Genomic DNA, 22,253 nt, shown 5'->3' with positions numbered 1-22,253 from the left:
AATTAAAGCAAATCAACATGTATTTTGCAGATAAAAAAGAGAGCATGGAAACTACACTATATGAAGTTCCTCAGGTAAGCTTTTTTAAAAACATCACTCTCCCAAATTTGCCTGACACAGGAACAGAGTTTTAGATTGTGAGCAATTAAATAATTAAATGTGGATTTGAGGAAATGGGCAAAATGAAGAAATGTTTTCCAAATCAAAAACTGTGTTATTTGCTTGTGTTTTATTACAGTTTTAAAAGAGGACAAACACACCAAAACTGCGTTTTAACTTTGCTATAATATTAGTACTGATCAATTCCTCGCTGAAACACTCACAGTATACCAGAGGGGATCTTTAGGCTTTTATTTATTAACACATTCACAAAACATATACGATGATTATATAGCTTTAATAAGTGTCCAGTAATGGTGCATGTACCAGATTTACACATGCTTCAACAAACTTTGAAACATACTGTACATATAAACACACACATATATATATGCTATCTTTTTTAGAATATTGCAAGTAGGACCACATGCATGAATGGATTCCTGAGTGGGCACAGACCCAGGGGCCCAAAGTGTCAGGGGCCTTCACCTGCAAAATGTCACTCAAATCAACACATACCAACCAGGAGAAAACTCAAAACGACCACAAAGAGATGTGAAAGAACTGCAAAGAGAAACTAAATAATGAAAATTAAAGAGGCAAAACAACAATGAAGTCTGTGTGTCTTGCTTCTATGTAGGAAAGGCATGTTTGAGCCCAGGGGCCCGTTGTCGTTGTTAGTCTTGATTATACACAAATAGAAACTTTTTTTCCCCCAAGATAACATCCTCCAAAAACATTTTTAGACACGCTCATCTCTGTACAATTATTTTACAAACAGTGAACATAGTGATTATGGATCAAGAATAATCAGCATGTGTAGTAAAGGTGCACTGTGGAGTTTTCTTGTGAAGAACAATTTTCACATTAGATTTTACTCACTAAAAATGCATTGTGAATATTTTTGAACCTCACAAACATGTTGAATCCATTGCTTTTCCAAATTTTTACACATATTTTATAACCTATATGCTGTTTACATCCTCGTTTGCTGACTCTTCTATCTCCTCGCCTTTGTTGGTGTATTTCTACATTTCTTGGTGTGTTACTGCCACCAAGTGTCAATCAGTAGAATAGCATGAAAACAGTGGCAGTAATGTGCACCATCTCCCCTTGAGAGCTCGTGCATGCACAATACAAACAGACACCCTCTCACTAAAACAACTGCTCCATAGTGCTACTAGAGGTCAAAAACTTCCCAGGCTACCTTTAACTAAAAGCTGTGAGAGACATGTAAGATTGGTTTGTGGAAAACTATTTGTTCATTTTTTCTTCTTGAGTTTGTCCATGAGGTGAACAGTGATGACGGCAGACACCATGATGATCAGACCAACAGAGAACACCACTGTCTTCACCAGGCACACAGAGATACCAGGAGAGAGACTCTCTGAATCTGGAGAACAACAAAACAGGTGGTGACACAACAGATCCAGACTGTGACACTGCAGCACAACAGGAGTGGAAGGAATAATCAGTTATTCCTCTTTTGTGCTAATTAAATAAACAAGTTTCAGGGGCCGACCTATATGTTCTGTGCTTAATATTACAATGATGGAGACAAATGTCACATTCTGTGCCAAATACAGAAAAACTGATTTATTGAATTTTTATTGTCATTTGATATTCTTTCATTAATAACATTTCTGTACTTTCTAGTTTTGTTTGTATTCTCCCTCTACAGCCTGACAGGGTGGTTGAGTCAGATGCAGAACTTATTTATCAGACATTTTTGTCAAAAACTAACAAACAAAAAAGCAAAAACTAATGGACAAAGAAAAAGCTCATTTTCTTTAAGTTTAGCTTAACTCCAAACGATTTGTCTTTCAGTCTTACCAGCATGTCGAGGGCACAAATGTTCAATTATTTCTTTGTTCTCGGTCCAGCTGACCTGGTTGCTATGGTTACAGATGATTGAGCCATTCCGGTCCAGGTAGATCTGGAGAGAGGCACCAGAGGTTGTGACCTTTGATTGCTCTCCTCCCTCCTGACTGCAGGTCTGGGTGTCACATCTAAAAGTGCTGTTGATGTGAGAGTCCTGTGTTCTGCAGGTCACAGTGACGTTACAGGAGTTTGAGCTTCTGGACACAGAGTCCACTGTCAGGTCAACTGGAGACACTGGATCTGAGGAGGGGAAAGAGCAGATGGGAAGAGTTTTTGAAAAATGGCAGCAGAAACTATCAGTCTTAGAATGTTCACAAACCAACCTTGAATTGTGACGTTGTATTCAGCTACTTTTAGTTCTTGTGGAATCCTGAACACATGTGCAGTATAAACTCCGCTGTCTGTCTTTTGTAGATTCTTCAGTTTCACAGAGTAATTTTCCACAGAAAACTCAATCCTTTTAGTGTACCTGGGATAGATTTCTGGTTCAGCTTTAGGAGTAAGTGTTACTAAAATATCACTTGCATTAAATTTCCAGGAAAAAAAAAAAAATTTCTGTAGCTCATCAGCTTTCATGATCTTCAAAAGCACTTCCTCTCCCTTCTTCACAAACACATGAGTCTCAGCCCTGGAACCTGTAAAAACAGTGAACACATCATGCAATAAAAATCACACAGAATATGTGGTTATTTGGTCAATACTAAATGTTACTCCATTCCTACTATAATTCAAACTCACTGAATTATCTAATAGTATCATGACTTGTAAAGGGTTAGAAAATGTCTTTAAAAATGCCTTGTATGGGCTTGTATTGTGTCACAGCATGGAGGAGTTTAACTGAAACTAAGCCCACTGAGAGTGAGACTTTAGTCAGAGTCTTTATTTTTCTTTCCACTCTTTCTCCTGAAATTAAAGGAAATTTCAAAATAAGAATTAGAAATGACTCAAAGGGCGTGTACCTCTGCCAGGGTATGCACATCTGTTTGGTAAAATGGTAAAATTCTGCCTTAACATACACCATGGAGTCATTTTCCAGAGAAAACTCAATCCTTGCAGTGTAATTAGGAAAAGCTGTTGGATTGTTATCAGGATCAGCTGTTACTAAAAGGTCCTTTCCATTAAATTTCCATGAAAAAAAAGAATAAATTGGTCAAGACTATCAGCTTTCATGATATTCAAAAGCACATCCTCTCCCCTCTGTACAAACACAGGAGTCACAGCGCTGGACCCTGCATACAATAAAATAAAAATCACAAACAATATAGGCTAAATGTTTTTGTTTTCTGTTTTGGTCAATACTGAATTTTACTGAACTTGATTTATATGTCACATCATTATTTAATGCAGGATTGTTATTATATATACATTTCCATCCATTTTCTAACCGCTTATCATCTTGAGGGTCATGGGGGGCTGACACATAGAGACAAACAACCATTCATGCTCCATTCACACCTACGGACAATTTACAGTCACCATATATATAATACTCCTGAGACTTGTATTTTTATTTGGTATGTATTTTTAATTTCTCCTAGCTATTTGGGATCAGTGGGACCCGCTAAGTATAAAAAACAAAATATTGTCAACCATAATTAAGTCCCAATGTCCACAAATGAAACAACAATAAAGTCCCAATGTCTTCAAACGAGTACTTCATAAACAAAAGCGTCTTAGCTTGTTACTGTTGCTAAAATTGGTCAAATTTGTTGGCATATCAAACGACAAACATCATTATTCACAAATAAACAAGTTTCAACCATAAAGTGTGATCAGGTTTTTGATCTTGTCCACTTTTGTTTCGGGATCGACTGCAGACTGACTTGGCAGAGACAGCTGCCATCTTGTTTTTAGATGGATTAGTGTATTGTGGCCTCACTACCACTAGATGGAACAAATGTGTTTACAAAAGAGAGCAACAGGTCTAAGTTAAGTAGAAAGAAGTATAAGGTCAAGTAAACCCAAAATGAGATGTCCTCATATGAGAACACAGGGTCTCAGGAGGATATATATATATATTTTTTTGTACCATTCTTTAACTATGACTACCACTCCTACGGTACTGCTACTAACAGTAACTCTTGACACACCTTCCCTCGAGCATAGAGGTGAAACTAAGCCTAATGAGAGTTAGATGTTACTCAAAGGCTCCTTTTTTTTTAATCCTTCAGTCTTTCCACTGCGTCTTATCTGAAAAACGGGACTTGGCTTCCTCTGTCTGTGTGCCAAAGAGGCCTAGAGCAAGAACCTCAGATTGTTCTCAATGACTGAATATGAGAGAAAAATGTAAGTCACTTTGAACAAAAGCATCTGCCATGTTAATGCAATGCATCAAAACAGCTCTCAAAACTTGTAATTTTTTAAATAAAGATGTCTGTCAAAAATTTCTTCTTCTTTTAATTTCTTCTACGTACGTAATTTTTAATTCTGGAGTCTTCTAATGCTCAGTACTGAAAAGATTCAGGCTATTTTTTAGATAAGGAACTTACATTTTTCTTGACAAGTAAGTGAAAGGTTTATTTTGCTACCTTTCTGATCTATTAATGTAGTTTTAGACCTAAATATATTAAGACTGTTTTTAAAACCTGCACAGTGATGCAGGGCATATTCACTGTAATAAAATCACTCAACGCTGTGTTTCCTCCCGTTCAAGTTCTTAGAAACCAGTCGCTCTCCATAGATATGTCATCACTTTTTAATGTTTTGCATGGTTATACAAACAAAGGAAGGATCATTAATCTCCTCTTCCCAACTGCTCTGATAAAATAGCACATTCAATCAGATAGCACACGTGTGTTGCCAATAATAAGATAAAATCTGAAGTAACTTTATGATGTTCAGTTAACTGATCACAATAAAGAAGCCTAACATATCTGTTGACAGTATTTCAGTAGTTTTATCTACCTTGTGCCTCTGTGCAGACCAGCAGCCCCAGTATCACAAAGACAGACATCACAGAGTCTCTGTCAGTGTCCCTGTCTGACTACACAATGCAATAATGTGTGTGTTTTGCTCTGACAAACACACACCACAGGGTTGAAGCCTTGTCACAGTTGTGTTCTTCCACTCAAAACCACATAACCTCGCTCATGATGTGAGCAAATGAACTTCTCCTTTCAGAGTTTCTCTCTGAGCTGTTTTACTGCTTGACATCTGTTGTGAAAGACTGAAATGATGTATTTCAAACCTTTGTCAGGAAAGCAAAGACAAAGAAAAGATGATAAACAAGAGTACTATTATAGTTTAACTGATCCTACAGGCCTCTTTGAAATAATTTGAATAGTATTTTGTTTATATTTGATTTATTTGCTTAGAGGAGCCAGTTTTGTGTGTTGCACCAGAGTTAGCTTAGGGACAGTTTTCAACATCATGTCATTTGATTGGAATTTAACAGGACAAAACATGAGGAGACAAAGAGGGAAAGAAAAATGTTACACTTGCATCAATATGCTCCAATACAGGATGCATAAGGGTCAATATGAATGCAACATGGTTTTGTGCAAAGATACTCAGTCACCTTTTCCAGAATAAATGTATATCTTAAAGTGGCCGATGGCAAAAAAGAGTCAAACCTTTGTCACATATGTTTCTCCTGTCAAAACCACATAAACATTCACCATGTTACCTTGTTTATGGTGTAAAGAAACTGATGTCTCTTTTCAACGTTTCTGCCTGAGGTTTATTTTACTGCTTGACATCTGTTGAAAACGACTAAAATTATTTAATTCAACCCTTTGTTAAGGAAGTAAAGTCCATGAATCATCAATCATGTAGGCTTCTTTGCAAAATTGGAATAAACAATAGGATTATATTTATGTTCTCTTTATTCATTAAAGAGGAACTAGTTAAGAGGAACTCGTGAGGGATCATTTTCATTTTTGGACCCATGGCTAAAGAGTATTGGAAAGAAAAGAAAAAAGAGACACAAGGAATCAAAAGAAGGAAAATACTTTTCAACTGCATCAACAGACTACAGTACATAAAAACTACAAAAAACAGTGTGTTTGCTGCAGTAGTTCAGGTTTTGCTTACTTAAATTCCTGAACTCATCACTGGTGGCTCACTGCACTGAATAAAATACCACTTCCTTTCATGTAGCTCTATATTTAACACCTCTTGCATTCACACAGAACTCAGTATGCATAAAACAAAGAACTGGTGGAAAACTGTAAATGTTGCCATTTAAAACAGACACTGTGTGCCAAAGAAAACGGAACCTGCAAAAGCACTTCTACACAGTAATTATTCTCCACTACGCAACAAGGGGCAGTTACCCCATAATGACAGGGTGGACAGCAATTTCAGGGACACATACAAAATGTTCAATATGATTATGAAAATAGAATATACATGATCAAAATGACTCGTTTTATCAAATAACTTGTTGTGGACAATAAAACCATGTTAAAAAATTTGATTTAGTATCATTTAACCACTTATTACACACACTGTAGTTAGCAGAGCAGTGAGTGGGACATGCCAAAATCACATACATCCAATGAAAAAAAATGGTATAAAATGAAGGAAACACATTTTAAGAGACTTATCATTGTACTGATATGTGTGCAAATGTTTGGCCACTTATAATAAGACCTCAGAGTTTCATTATTCTGCTACATTTTCATGATAACTGAGTGATTCTGATGAGGACACCAAAGGCACTTCATAGTGATACTGACTCATACAATAACAGGAAAAAAATAATAATCTAATAGTAAAAAATAATAAATAAGTGCTCACTCTTAGTGAAAATTTGTTTAAATTGCTGTATCTCTATAAATGAAAGAGTATGGTGACCTTCTCTATATGAAAAGTGTTGTGAGTAGGGCTGTGAAATGATTAATTTTTAATAGTTGTGTATGAGAGGAAATTATGGTCTGTCCCATAGAGACACCTGCCCCAAATACAAAACTGTTGATTTCAGTGATTTAAGCAAATAATAGCCCGGGCTGTCAGCTGAAGTTTTACCATATATCACCTGAAAACTGGACACGTAAAGATTAATTTGGAATGCAGCTCAGCACTGTGTGTCAAGTTTTTCTCATCATAAATCTGTAATAAAAATCGCATGCAAAAAAGTGCATAGTTTGCACCCAAAACTGTATGGGACTAATATCAAGTGGACATGCCTGCAAAGGGGAGACCTGTGTGTACCCACAGAACCATTTTCATTTAGATATCTTGAGGTGAGAGGTCAGGGGACCTCTGTAAAAACGGCCATGCTGTTTGTTCCTCGCCAAAATGTAGCCTAACTTTGGAGCTTATCAAGCCCCCTTCCTGAGAAGCTAATATGATTAGTACCACTGGATTCCTTATGTCTTCTAGTTTCATGTGATCCCAGTGTCATCACTCTAAACTCAGCCATCTATAGCCTCTGTAAGACAGGCGGCAGCAAAAATAGCAGCACATGATTAATGCAAATTTTAAAAGTTAACGCTTTATTTTTGGACTTTAATCGGTCGCAATTAATGCGTTATTATTGTTAACAGCCCTGGTCCTGAGATAAGTTGTTATGATTTGGTGCTATATAAATAAAATTTAATTGAATTAAATATTTAATTCAATAAATCAGTAAAAACATATACATATACAGTACAGGCCAAAAGTTTGGACACACCTTCTCATTCAATGCGTTTTCTTTATTTTCATGACTATTTACATTGTAGATTCTCACTGAAGGCATCAAAACTATGAATGAACACATGTGGAGTTATGTACTTAACAAAAAAAGTTGAAATAACTGAAAACATGTTTTATATTCTAGTTTCTTCAAAATAGCCACCCTTTGCTCTGATTACTGCTTTGCACACTCTTGGCATTCTCTTGATGAGCTTCAAGAGGTAGTCACCTGAAATGGTTTTCCAACAGTCTTGAAGGAGTTCCCAGAGGTGTTTAGCACTTGTTGGCCCCTTTGCCTTCACTCTGCGGTCCAGCTCACCCCAAACCATCTCGATTGGGTTCAGGTCCGGTGACTGTGGAGGCCAGGTCATCTGCCGCAGCACTCCATCACTCTCCTTCTTGGTCAAATAGCCCTTACACAGCCTGGAGGTGTGTTTGGGGTCATTGTCCTGTTGAAAAATAAATGATGGTCCAACTAAACGCAAACCGGATGGGATGGCATGTCGCTGCAGGATGCTGTGGTAGCCATGCTGGTTCAGTGTGCCTTCAATTTTGAATAAATCCCCAACAGTGTCACCAGCAAAACACCCCCACACCATCACACCTCCTCCTCCATGCTTCACAGTGGGAACCAGGCATGTGGAATCCATCCGTTCACCTTTTCTGCGTCTCACAAAGACACGGCGGTTGGAACCAAAGATCTCAAATTTGGACTCATCAGACCAAAGCACAGATTTCCACTGGTCTAATGTCCATTCCTTGTGTTTCTTGGCCCAAACAAATCTCTTCTGCTTGTTGCCTCTCCTTAGCAGTGGTTTCCTAGCAGCTATTTGACCATGAAGGCCTGATTGGCGCAGTCTCCTCTTAACAGTTGTTCTAGAGATGGGTCTGCTGCTAGAACTCTGTGTGGCATTCATCTGGTCTCTGATCTGAGCTGCTGTTAACTTGCCATTTCTGAGGCTGGTGACTCGGATGAACTTATCCTCAGAAGCAGAGATGACTCTTGGTCTTCCTTTCCTGGGTCGGTCCTCATGTGTGCCAGTTTGGTTGTAGCGCTTGATGGTTTTTGCGACTCCACTTGGGGACACATTTAAAGTTTTTGCAATTTTCCGGACTGACTGACCTTCATTTCTTAAAGTAATGAGGGCCACTCGTTTTTCTTTAGTTAGCTGATTGGTTCTTGCCATAATATGAATTTTAACAGTTGTCCAATAGGGCTGTCGGCTGTGTATTAACCTGACTTCTGCACAACACAACTGATGGTCCCAACCCCATTGATAAAGCAAGAAATTCCACTAATTAACCCTGATAAGGCACACCTGTGAAGTGGAAACCATTTCAGGTGACTACCTCTTGAAGCTCATGGAGAGAATGCCAAGAGTGTGCAAAGCAGTAATCAGAGCAAAGGGTGGCTATTTTGAAGAAACTAGGATATAAAACATGTTTTCAGTTATTTCACCTTTTTTTGTTAAGTACATAACTCCACATGTGTTCATTCATAGTTTTGATGCCTTCAGTGAGAATCTACAATGTAAATAGTCATGAAAATAAAGAAAACGCATTGAATGAGAAGGTGTGTCCAAACTTTTGGCCTGTACTGTATATGTATATATATATATATGTGCTAATGGAGTTTTTCTGTGTTTGGCATAGGATGTGCTATTTGTCTCCATTATTGTAAAACTGATTTGCTCCTTCCACTCCTGTTGTGCTGCAGTGTCACAGTCTGGATCTGTTGTGTCACCACCTGTTTTGTTGTTCTCCAGATTCAGAGAGTCTCTCTCCTGGTATCTCTGTGTGTCTGGTGAAGACAGTGGTGTTCTCTGTTGGTCTGATCATCATGGTGTTTGCCGTCATCACTGTTCACCTCATGGACAAACTCAAGAAGAAACAATGAACAAATAAACAAATAGCTGATAGCTGCTTGTGCATATATCGCACAGTGTTATCTAGAAAAAAATGTTAAAGGTATCCTCTGGAGACTTTGACCACTATTAGAACTATGGAGCACTCTGTTTTATTTTATTTCATTTTTCAATGCTTGAGTCCTTGTGTACACACGAGCCTGCAAGGTTTGTGTGTACACAAGGAGATAGAATGATTGTAAATAGATGACCATGTTAAAAATGTTTTTGGAGGATGTTATCTGGAAAAAAACAACAAAAATAAGATGTATTTTTTGTCACAGCCAACAGCATACAAGAAATACTGAGCAGTATATTATATGTAACACTGAATGTGGTCCTACTTACAATATTCTTAAAAATGCATGTGTTTGTTCCTTCTATATGTTCATTATTTGTTCAAGCATGTCTTATTATTTTAGTGAAAGCAGTTTGTGGTAGATGCAGCATCATAGGACAATTATCATTAAAGCTATATACTCATCTTATATGTTTTGTAATTTTCTGAATTAATAAAGGCTTTTAAGCAATAAATTTGTTCACTTTTTCTCACTTTTTCCAAATTGATCTTGAATGTATCGGAGAATTATTGACAACAGTGTTCCAAGATGGTGCTTCAGTCATTCAAAGGAAATGTCCTCACCAGTGCACACACCCAAAACTCCTTCAAATGTTTCCACATTTTGGGGCCTGTTGAACATGAGAGTCTCTCTCTGGCTGAGCTGATACAGAGAGCAACTTCTGAATGTGTGGGATGCATTGTTTTACAGTCTATTCATACCGGTGCAGGTCAGGTAAACGCAAACATCGACAGCTTGGGCAACATTTAAATACAAACTAGAAATTGTGGCAAGTGCAGATTGTGAAATACAATTCCTGATTATTTTTTTAAGGGCTTGGCCGGCTTTTCCACCTGAGCATACAGGCTCTCTGGCAGAGGTGTGCCTCTAGTCTCTGTGGATCTCACAGTTCCAGTGTGAGGCCCCACCGTGCAGTATGTGGAAGAAAGCTCTGAAACATCACGTGTTGGTCTCTGATATGGTGTTTGGGCTGTAGCTGCAATCTGGAAAATAAATCATACAACCTTTTTAGCATTGGTTGCTTTGTTTTTACATTACACCTTACCTATAATGATGCTATATTGCTGTATTAATTTGAAGTAGTCTCACTACAATAAACAGCAGCACTTATGATTTTTTCAAAAACTAAAGACTTTTGTGTCATTAACTCCAAAAGTAATGAGCCTGTTTTTCATAACATTTCAGTTCATTTCTTTCTAAAATGCATGCAATTGCTATAAAATACATATTTAGGTGTGATTAACAAGAGCAGAATAAGTTGTCTCACTGTATCTGAAAATAATCCGTAGTTAAGTACAAATGAACCGCTTGGCTGCAACAGCCCAGAACACTGCAGTTTAAACAAAAGCACATGTAGAAAACACAGAGAGCACTTTGACATGACATAAAGAACACTGCATTTAGAAAAAGGCACTGCGAACTACAGTCTTCTCCTTTGCTAGATTTGTTCTAAGAATGAAAATTATGTTTGCAAAAATATTAAACACTGAGTGCAGCTTTCACTTGAGACTCTTCTGCTCTCAATATGTACTGTGTGAGAAAATGCAGAAACACACTTTTGGTTCACTAGGAAGTCACACAAAACCTAAAATAACTGGTGTTTGCCAAAAAATGGAAGCAAATTGTACTTTTGATTCTAACAATGCATCAAAAGGCTGGAAAAACTCTAATAAAACACAAGCAAACAACACATACGCAGCATAAAGAAACACAGTCTGGTGTTAGTGGACAAATTGCCAGACGAGACTTCAGCAGCAGGTCTGGATAGATGGATCCTAGTGTATCAGGATCATTGGGTCCAAACCACTACATCTGAGCACAAGCAAGCAGTACAACCAGTGATGTGTGCATGTAGCAGGTAGGAACAAGCAGCAGAACCTGGAACAGCAGATAGATGCAGAGTGAGAAGTGACAGGTATTATACAGTAAACAGACCACCTTGTCAGGAGAATGTACATTGGTGTGCATAGGGATAGCTAACAGGCTAACAGAAGTATTTGAGGCTCCAGTTTTTGATTTGGAAAACATTTCCAAATGTTGCCCATTTCCTAAAATCCAGACTTTATTATTTAATTGCTCACAATCTAAAACTCTGTTCCTGTGTCAGGCAAATTTGGGAAAGTGATGTTTTTAAAAAAGCTTACTTGGGGATCTTCATATACTGTATTTTCCATGCTCTCTTTTTTATCTGCAAAATACATGTTGATTTGCTTTGATTTACATTTCATTCTGACAGCTTGATCTTTTCTGCTACTGACTGCATTACATTTACATTATTTGAGCTGCAGTAACATCGAGTCAGATTTTGGGTGTGTCTACATTACTGTATATTCACACAGCAGCACACTTAAAAGCCTCTATGTGTAGGGCTGGATATTTTGTGATGTTGGTGACTCCTAGTGGTTGAATCAAAAAATGTACTTTGGCAAACAGGATGCTGAGAATGAATGACATAAAGCATAAAGACTGCTCCAATCTTTAGACTGTCTCATTGTCTACAATAAACTCTGGTATGCACAGTTTGACTTACTTTTTCCTCTCTTTGGACGATAAAGAAATGGCAGAACAACAATGATGAGGAGAATGAGAACTGGAACAAGGATCGCAACCACAAGGACAGTAGCATTGTTGGAGTGTTGTTCAGGATCTGTTAAGAAAAACAAAAGTCAGATTAGAAACGTATGTCTGGTTTAAGTCATGCAACATAACTGAGAGTGTGTCACTGTAGTGTCTCATCTTGCAAAGGTTCAAGGGTAAGTTTGTTGTGCAGATGGAAGACTCAGCGTTTCAAAACATGAGATCACAGCGACACAGGTCAGTTCAAACAACCAGCCTTCCAAAAGTCACCAAATCAGCTAATTTATAGGCAGGGTGAAGGTATCTGCTCGACTTCACCCTCCAGGGAAATAAATCAAAGGTGTTGAAACTCCAGCAACACTTGTTGTATTTAGAACAATTTTACTGCAAGACCCTGATGACCCTGATGAAGACCACAAGCCAAATCGCCTTGTTCTTGCAAAACGGAACAACACAGACTTTTCAGTGTTAAGCACTGAAGAGAAGCCTGATGACTAATGTATCAATGTTGGTCTTTAGATCAGCGTGGAGCAAACTATATTCTTATGTGTTCTGCATTATACCACTGGTGCAAAGTGCTGAAAAGATCAGGTCAAATATGTCTGCATTAACAACAGAACACTGTCTGTTTTTTACTTTTGGTTGGTTTTCTTTAAACTGTGTTCCTGTTGTGTAGCGGAGAATAATTACTGTGTAGAAGTGCTTTGGCAGGTTCCTTTTTCTTTGACACACAGTGTCTGTTTTAAGTGACAACATTTATAGTTACCACAGGTATCTTTGGTTTATGCATACTGAGTTCTGTGAAAATGCAAGAGGTGTTAAATATAGAGCTACATGAAAGGAAGTGGTATTTTTTTCAGTGCAGTGAGTCACCAGTGATGAGTTCAGGTATTTAAGTAAGCAAAACCTGAACTACTGCAGCAAACACACTGTTTTTTTTGTAGTTTTTATGTACTGTAGTCTGTTGATGCAGTTGTCATGTATTTTCCTTCTTTTGATTCCTCGTGCCTTTTTTTCTTTTCTTTCCAATAATCTTTGGCCATGGGTCCAAAAATGAAAATGATCCCTCACAAGTTCCTCTTAACTAGTTCCTCTTTAATGAATAAAGAGAACATAAATATAATCCTTCCTTAACAAAGGGTTGAATTAAATAATTTTAGTCTTAATCAACAGATGTCAAGCAGTAAAAAAAGAGCTCAGGAAGGAACGTTGAAAAGAGACATCAGTTTCTTTACACCATAAACAAGGTAACATGGTGAATGTTTATGTGGTTTTGACAGGAGAAACATCTGTGACAAAGGTTTGACTCTTTTTTGCCATCGGCCACTTTAAGACATACATTTATTCTGGAAAAGGTGACTGAGGATCTTTGCACAAAACCATGTTGCATTCATATTGACCCTTATGCATCCTGTATTGGAGCATATTGATGCAACTGTAACATTTTTCTTTCCCACTTTGTCTCCTCATGTTTTGTCCTGTTTAATTCCAATCAAATGACATGATGTTGAAAACTGTCCCTAAGCTAACTCTGGTGCAACACACAAAACTGGCTCCTCTAAGCAAATAAATCAAATATAAACAAAATACTATTCAAATTATTTCAAAGAGACCTGTAGGATCAGTTAAACTATAATAGTACTCTTGTTTATCATCTTTTCTTTGTCTTTGCTTTCCTGACAAAGGTTTGAAATACATCATTTCAGTCTTTCACAACAGATGTCAAGCAGTAAAACAGCTCAGAGAGAAACTCTGAAAGGAGAAGTTCATTTGCTCACATCATGAGCGAGGTTATGTGGTTTTGAGTGGAAGAACACAACTGTGACAAGGCTTCAACCCTGTGGTGTGTGTTTGTCAGAGCAAAACAGAACACACACATTATTGCATTGTGTAGTCAGACAGGGACACTGACAGAGACTCTGTGATGTCTGTCTTTGTGATACTGGGGCTGCTGGTCTGCACAGAGGCACAAGGTAGATAAAACTACTGAAATACTGTCAACAGATATGTTAGGCTTCTTTATTGTGATCAGTTAACTGAACATCATAAAGTTACTTCAGATTGTATCTTATTATTGGCAACACATATGTGCTATCTGATTGAATGTGCTATTTTGTCAGAGCAGTTGAGAAGAGGAGATTAATGATCCTTCCTTTGATTGTATAACCATGCAAAACATTAAAAAGTGATGACATATCTATGGAGAGGGACTGGTTTCTAAGTTTCTAAGAAAGGAAGGAAACACAGCGTTGAGTGATTTCATGACAGTGAGTATGCCCTGCTTCACTGTGCAGGTTTTAAAAACAGTCTTAATATATTTAGGTCTCAAACTACATCACTGAGGGCCTGAAGGGGTTTTGTCAAGTTAGTTGATGTGGAGTAAAACTTTTCACTTCTTACTGTCAACAGGGATTCAGCTTATTAACATAAAAACAATCTGGTTCTCAGAAAAAAAAAGCCGTAAACAAGTTCCCTAATTTCAAATGCCCAGGTTTAGAAGTCAAGGCCTCTGGATTAAAAATTAACATAGGCAAAGTTTAAAGAAGAAGAAAATACTGACAGACATCTTTATTCAAAAAATACATGAAGTAAATATTATGATGTGGAGCTTTCTGAGCATTCTTGATGTAGTACATTAACATGACAGATGGATTTGTCCCAAATGTCTTATATTTTTCTCTCATATTCACTCACTGAGAACACTCTGGGGTTCTCGCTCTAGGCCACTTTGGCACATGGACAGAAGGTGCAAAGGATCAGGATGCTGAACAATAGTGGTGGGATAAAAATGAAGACACGGTTGAAGAAAGGTCTCTAATTTTCAGAGAAGACTAAATGGAAAGACTCTGAGGAGTGAAAAAGAAAATTAACAACTTTAATAACATATTACTCTCACTGGGCTTAGTTAGACCTCTATCTTAGGGCAAGGAGTTATTAGTAGTAGTAGCCATAGTTGGGAGAAGGATGGTGAAATATTTGTTGTATTACATGTCTGTTCACTTCAAGCAAAATCTTGAACATACCTAATAAAAGGCATGTTTAAGTGGAGGTACTTCACCTCTTTATTTTGTATATGTGAAGGCCACAGGGTCAAATATGAAGCATTTTCCATTGTATTTAAATGATGATCCAATATGTCAGAAATGAAGTTCATAAGTTACGTATCATTCAGTACTGACAAATAAAAACAAAAATATTGTGAGAGATTTTTATTGTATGATGTGTCTACTGTTTTTACAGGGTCCAGTGCTGTGACTCCTGTGTTTGTGAAGAAGGGAGGGGATGTGCTTCTGGAGGTCATAAATGCTGATGGTCTTAAGGATTTTCTTTTCGTTGAGTGGAACTTTAAGAAAACAGCCATTTTAGTGAGATTTGCACATGGAAGAGATCCAGTAGTCTCTCTTAATTACACTGGAAGACTCAAGTTTCCTGTGAAAAACTACTCTGTGAATCTGAAGAATCTGCAACATATAGACAGTGGAGTTTATACTGCACGAGTGTCAAGGATTGAAGGAGACCAAATACTGGCTGAATACAACGTCACAGTCCAAGGTTGGTGTGTGAACATTTTAGACACTGATAGAGTTTCTTATATCATATTTCTAAAACTCTTCACACCTGCTGTTTCCCTCCTCAGATCCAGTGTCTCCAGTTGACCTGACAGTGGACTCTGTGTCCAACAGCTCAAACTCCTGTAACGTCACTGTGACCTGCAGAACACAGGACTCTCACATCAACAGCACTTTTAGATGTGAAACCCAGACCTGCAGTCAGGAGGGAGGAGAGCAATCAAAAGTCACAACCTCTGGTGCCTCTCTCCAGGTCTACCTTGACCTGAATGGCTCAGTCATCTGTAACCATAGCAACCAGGTCAGCTGGACTAAGGACATCAAGAATATTGAAGATTTCTGCCCCCAACATGCTGGTAGGACTGAAAGCCAAATTGAGTCGCTGATATTAACCTACAGTTTGGAGTTCGATTAAACTTAGAGGATGTAACTTTTTTTTTTCTTTTCTTTTAAGGAAAATATGCAATAAATAAGTTCTGAATATGATTAAACCATCCTGTCAAGGGACAGAAGGGAAATACAAATAAAAACTAAGTACAAAAATGTTATTTAAAGCAATAACAGAAAAAAAACAATAATATAACAGTAAAATAAATAAATAAATAAGTGCTTGCTCTTAGTGGAAACTTATTTAAATTGTTGGATCTCTGAAAGACTATGGTGACCACCTCTATATGAAATGTGTCCTGAGTAGGGCTGTGAAATGATTAATTTTTTAAATTGTAATTAATCACCGAATTTCAAAAGTTTATCACAATTAATCACACTTTTTATCCCAGGTTTGAAATTCCATAATTTTGCATTTCAAACTATTTCTTAAAGGTCCATATTAACAACAATTCTTACCAGTGTATCTTCATTGGGAATCAAATGAATTACAATTTTATAATATTACAATACTGTTTTTTATACACAATTTGATTTCATTTCCTCATCTTTTCTTATTAACAGTTGTGTAAAAACGGAAATTACGGCCTGTCCCATAGAGACACCTGCCCCAAATACAAAACTGTTGATTTCAGTGATTTAAGCAAATAATAGCCCGGGCTGTCAACTGAAGTTTTACCATATATCACCTGAAAACTGGACTCCTGAAGATTAATTTGGGATGCAGCTCAGCACTGTGTGTCAAGTTTTTCTAATCACAAATCTGTAATGAAAAAAATTGCACACAAAAAAGTGCATAGTTTGCACCCAGAACTGTATGGGACTAATATCAAATGGACATGCCTGCAAAGGGGAGACCTGTGTGTACCCACAGAACCATTTTCATTTAGATATCTTGAGGTGAGAGGTCAGGGGACCTCTGTAAAAACGGCCATGCTGTTTGTTCCTCGCCAAAATGTAGCCTAACTTTGGAGCTTATCAAGCCCCCTTCCTGAGAAGCTAATATGATTAGTACCACTGGATTCCTTAGGGCTTCTAGTTTCATGTGATCCCAGTATCATCACCCTAAATTCAGCCATCTATAGCCTCTGTAAGACAGGCAGCAGCAAAAATAGCAGCACACAAATAATGCATTGTTAACAGCCCTGGTCCTGAGATAGTTGTTACTGTATGATTTGGTGCTATATAAATAAAATTTAATTGAATTAAATATTGAATTCAATAAATCTGTAAAAAAAAATCTAAATATATGTGCTAATGGAGTTTTTCCATGTTTGGCATAGAATGTGCTATTTGTCTCCATTATTGTAAAACTGATTATTCCTTCCACTCCTGTTGTGCTGCAGTGTCACAGTCTGGATCTGTTGTGTCACCACCTGTTTTGTTGTTCTCCAGATTCAGAGTGTCTCTCTCCTGGTATCTCTGTGAGCCTGGTGAAGACAGTGGTGTTCTCTGTTGGTCTGATCATCATGGTGTCTGCCGTCATCACTGTTCACCTCATGGACAAACTCAAGAAGAAAAAATGGACAAATAGTTTTCCACAAACCAATCTTACATATCTCTCACAGCTTTTAGTTAAAGGTAGCCTGGGAAGTTTTTGACCTCTAGTAGCACTATGGAGCAGTTGTTTTAGTGAGAGGGTGTCTGTTTGTATTGTGCATGCACGAGCTCTCAAGGGGAGATGGTGCACATTACTGCCACTGTTTTCATGCTATTCTATTGATTAACACTTGGTGGCAGTAACACACCAAGAAATGTAGAAATACACCAACAAAGGTGAGGAGTAGTTAGAAGAGTCAGCAGGATGTAAACAGCATAGGATATAACATATGTGTAAAAATTTGGAAAAGCAATGGATTCAACGTATTTGTGAGGTTTCAGAAATATTCACAATGCATTTTTAGTGAGTAAAATCTAATGTGAAAATTGTTCTTCACAAGAAAACTCCACAGTGCACCTTTACTACACATGCTGATTATTCTTGATCCATAATCACTATGTTCACTGTTTGTAAAATAATTGTACAGAGATGAGCATGTCTAAAAATGTTTTTGGAGGATGTTATCTTGGGGAAAAAAAGGTTCTATTTGTATATGATCAAGACCAACAAGGACAATGGGCCCCTGGGCTCAAACATGCAAAAGGCCCTACCACCTTTCCTACATAGAAGCAAGACACACAGACTTTATTGTTGTTTTGCTTCTTTAGTTGTCGTTATTTTGTTTCTCTTTGCAGCTCTTTCGCATCTCTTTGTGGTCATTTTGAGATTTTTTCCTGGTTGGTATGTGTTGATTTGAGTGACATTTTGCAGGTGAAGGCCCCTGACACTTTGGGCCCCTGGGTCTGTGCCCACTCAGGAAACCATTCATGCATGTGGTCCTACTTGCAATATTCTAAAAAAGATAGCATATATATATGTGTGTGTTTATATGTACAGTATGTTTCAGAGTTTGTTGAAGCATGTGTAAATCTGGTACATGCACCATTACTGGACACTTATTAAAGCTATATAATCATCGTATATGTTTTGTGAATGTGTTAATAGATAAAAGCCTAAAGATCCCCTCTGGTATACTGTGAGTGTTTCAGCGAGGAATTGACCAGTGCTGATATTATAGCAAAGTTGAAATACAGTTTTGGTGTGTGTGTCCTCTTTACTCAATAAATGTTATTTTTGATTCTAACAATGTATCAAAATGATGAAAAACTGTAATAAAACACAAGCAAATAACACAGTTTGTGATTTGGAAAATATTTCTTCATTTTGCCCATTTCCTCAAATCCACATTTAATTATTTAATTGCTCACAATCTAAAACTCTGTTCCTGTGTCAGGCAAATTTGGGAGAGTGATGTTTTTAAAAAAGCTTACCTGAGGAACTTCATATAGTGTAGTTTCCAAGCTCTCTTTTTTATCTGCAGAATATATGTTGATTTGCTTTAATTTACATTTCATTCTGACAGCTTGACCTTTTCTGCTACTGACTGCATTACATTTACATTACCTGGGCTGCAGTAACATCGAGTCAGATTTTGGGTGTGTCTACATTACTGTATATTCACACAGCAGCACACTTAAAAGCCTCTATGTGTAGGGCTGGATATTTTGTGATGTTGGTGACTCCTAGTGGTTGAATCAAAAAATGTGCTTTGGCAAACAGGATGCTGAGAATGAATGACATAAAGCATAAAGACTGCTCCAATCTTTAGACTGTCTTATTGTCTACAATAAACTCTGGTATGCACAGTTTGACTTACTTTTTCCTCTCTTTGGACGATAAAGAAATGGCAGAACAACAATGATGAGGAGAATGAGAACTGGAACAAAGATCGCAACCACAAGGACAGTAGCATTGTTGGAGTGTTGTTCAGGATCTGTTAAGAAAAACAAAAGCCAGATTAGAAACGTATGTCTGGTTTAAGTCATGCAACATAACTGAGAGTGTGTCACTGTAGTGTCTCATCTTGCAAAGGTTCAAGGGTAAGTTTGTTGTGCAGATGGAAGATTCAGCATTTCAAAACACACACGCAGCTCAGTTCAAACAACCAGCCTTCCAAAAGTCACCAAATCAGCTAATTTATAGGCAGGGTGAAGGTATCTGCTCGACTTCACCCTCCAGGGAAATAAATCAAAGGTGTTGAAACTCCAGCAACACTTGTTGTATTTAGAACAATTTTACTGCAAGACCCTGATGACCCTGATGAAGACCACAAGCCAAATCGCCTTGTTCTTGCAAAACGGAACAACACAGACTTTTCAGTGTTAAGCACTGAAGAGAAGCCTGATGACTAATGTATCAATGTTGTTGTTGAGATCAGTGTGGAGCAAATTATATTCTTACATGTTCTGCATTATACCACTGGTGCAGTGCCAAGTGCTGAAAAGATCAGGTCAAATATGTCTGCATTAACAACAGAACACTGTCTGTTTTTTTTTACTTTTGGTTGGATTTCTTTAAGAAACCCTCTGATGTTTTCAGTGACATTTCTACCAGCATTTTGTCTTTCTTCAATGGAGGTTTAAACAGTGGCTAGTTGCAGAGTAAGTATTTACACTTATGTTTCGTAATTTTCATCATATTATGTGTGTAGTTGGATGTTGTCAAGCTTAACATGTCCACTCTGTCATAGTGAAATATCAATTAATATAAAAACTTTTCAGAAATTTGAAATATATTTGTTAAACAGTACATAGTCAGCTCGCTAACTGAATCATGTTGCTAAGTGAAGGTCCACCATGTGCTCATTAAATGCTAACATTAGCCAAAAATGTCCACCCTGTCATTGTCCACCCTGTCAGCAAGCCTTCCATGACAGGGTGGACATGATTCATGACAGGAAGGACATGCGCATAGTTTAGGCCACATGCTGATAATGTTACACATATTACAACAGCTATTACACACATTTTATAACAGTACATGCTATACATAGTAAGAATGGACAATATGGATTTTTTTTGTTGGCGATATCAGTATCAGCAAGCCTAGTCTGATAAGGCAAGCCTAGTTTACTGGACCGCCAATGTAAGTGTGTTAGGGAACATTTTGAATTGTCTTTTTCAAGGAATCTTTTATCTTTTATATTAATATAATATTAATATATATTAAATTTATATTTTTATTAATATAAAAGATTTTAGCAAGTTAGTTATCAATATGTCATTTTATGGGGACATAAACAGTTGATAATTGTGCTTCAAATAAATCTAAACTTTTTAGTAAGTCTCATCCGCTAAACTTCCAATGATACTTCCAATGAACTTCAGTGCATTGCAGATATCTAAAACCTTTCACAGACCAAGGTAGGCAGTTAAAATGCAGTTTAAATTGTTTTTTTTATGATCCAAATTGTGTAGTGAATTTGTTAAATTCACCTAATATTTGCCTTATTTATTCCTCGTTTACCTCTTTTTATTCTGTCAATCTGATTTATAATTGTCATGTTGTGTGTGAAGCACAGTTAGAAGTAGTTTTGTCATGCTCTGGGTGACAGTATGATAATGGAACTTTAGTTTCTTAAATTTTGTGTATAACAACATCTGACAGTGTTCACAACGTGAAGAGGTTTTCTTCTGAGAATCCCAACAAGAATCGACTCTGACTCACGGTGAGAAGTGAGTGAGAAGAAGCCAAATCTGCCAAACCAACAATGACAGATTTGGTTTTGATGCGTCATCTGCATTTTGATGACATACAAGTCACTCATAATCTTTCCCAATCCACAATCCCCAGACCTCAAACCCATGGAGCAGAAGAACAAAGCTTTCTTTGCTTCACTCCAGGTAGGAATGCCAGCACGATGTCTTCAAACAGAATACCCAGTGTTTGCATTTATCTTGCCAATATGCAGTGTTTTGCCACTCTCATGTTAATCCATCTGCTGTTTCTCCTTAGTCACACATGCAGTATGAGTTTATGGAAGTGCTTTAAAGGATCAAATGCTGCCTGTTCATTTTAAAGGCCGAGTGTTGGAGGCTAGGCACCTGCTTGCCAAAGCCTGGACTCAAACCTGAGCAGTGCGCAGACATGCTGATCAGTTTTTAGCCTCATCAGATGCATCTCTGCATCTATAAACTCTTTGTGAAAGAAGAGGCTTTACCAGCATTAACACTCAGGAAGAATGATCTGCCAACAGTTTTCACTGATCAGCCAGGGATTTTTACACTGGCTCAAATAATCCATCTGCAAGAGAAAGGATGTAACTTGTATCATTTTCTGAATACATTTGCATCATAAATTACTGATGAAAATGTGTACATCAACGCCCATAAAAGTAAGATCATTATAAAGCCTGGAATCTGTATTGTTATCCACTTAATATATTCATGTAAACTATGCTAGATCTGCTTAATATCTTTATAGTTTGATATTCTATTTCAGCTTGCAAACCTTGTTCTCACTCAAGGTGTCCAACAATTCAAAACGAATATGTTATAACGTGTTTTCAGTGACAGGAAGAAACACAGTTACATTTTACTTGTTTATCATCAAGCAAATTGCTGTTTTTTTTTCTTTTTTCTTTTTTAATCAAACTAGAGGACAATGATAAAATATACCATCCATCAGTCTGGTGTCTGAGATCACAACAGAGTTTCCTATTTGGACCATCAATTAAAGGCTGACAAGTGTGATTTAT

The 22,253-nt window shown here is 37.3% G+C and overlaps 2 protein-coding genes across 3 annotated transcripts; one reads left to right on the top strand and one right to left on the bottom strand.

Annotated features, from left to right (window-relative positions):
- Window positions 1-336: 336 nt before the first annotated feature.
- LOC144465083 (SLAM family member 9-like) lies at window positions 337-5,063 on the bottom strand. 2 transcript variants are annotated; one of them, XM_078173018.1, is made up of 4 exons: window positions 4,885-5,063; window positions 2,304-2,615; window positions 1,988-2,220; window positions 337-1,492 (listed from the first exon to the last, which is right to left on the bottom strand). In XM_078173018.1, the coding sequence occupies exons 1-4, from the start codon at window positions 4,931-4,933 to the stop codon at window positions 1,451-1,453; spliced, it is 636 nt and encodes a 211-aa protein (XP_078029144.1). In that variant the 5' UTR covers window positions 4,934-5,063; the 3' UTR covers window positions 337-1,450. The 2 variants fall into 2 exon arrangements, with proteins under 2 accessions (XP_078029144.1, XP_078029143.1); XM_078173017.1 differs by having other exon boundaries at window positions 1,933-2,220; window positions 4,885-5,058.
- An 8,907-nt stretch (window positions 5,064-13,970) lies between these two features.
- On the top strand, window positions 13,971-18,852 carry LOC117271649 (uncharacterized). Its single transcript, XM_033649969.2, has 4 exons — window positions 13,971-14,133; window positions 15,401-15,712; window positions 15,798-16,085; window positions 17,512-18,852. The coding sequence occupies exons 1-4, from the start codon at window positions 14,085-14,087 to the stop codon at window positions 17,715-17,717; spliced, it is 855 nt and encodes a 284-aa protein (XP_033505860.2). The 5' UTR covers window positions 13,971-14,084; the 3' UTR covers window positions 17,718-18,852.
- The last annotated feature ends 3,401 nt before the right edge of the window (window positions 18,853-22,253 follow it).

Source organism: Epinephelus lanceolatus, chromosome 12, assembly GCF_041903045.1.
Source record: "Epinephelus lanceolatus isolate andai-2023 chromosome 12, ASM4190304v1, whole genome shotgun sequence".
NCBI classification, from domain to species: domain Eukaryota; kingdom Metazoa; phylum Chordata; class Actinopteri; order Perciformes; family Serranidae; genus Epinephelus; species Epinephelus lanceolatus.
The sequence above is the reverse complement of the archived record's forward strand: the minus strand, read 5'-3'. Positions and strand labels throughout refer to the sequence as shown.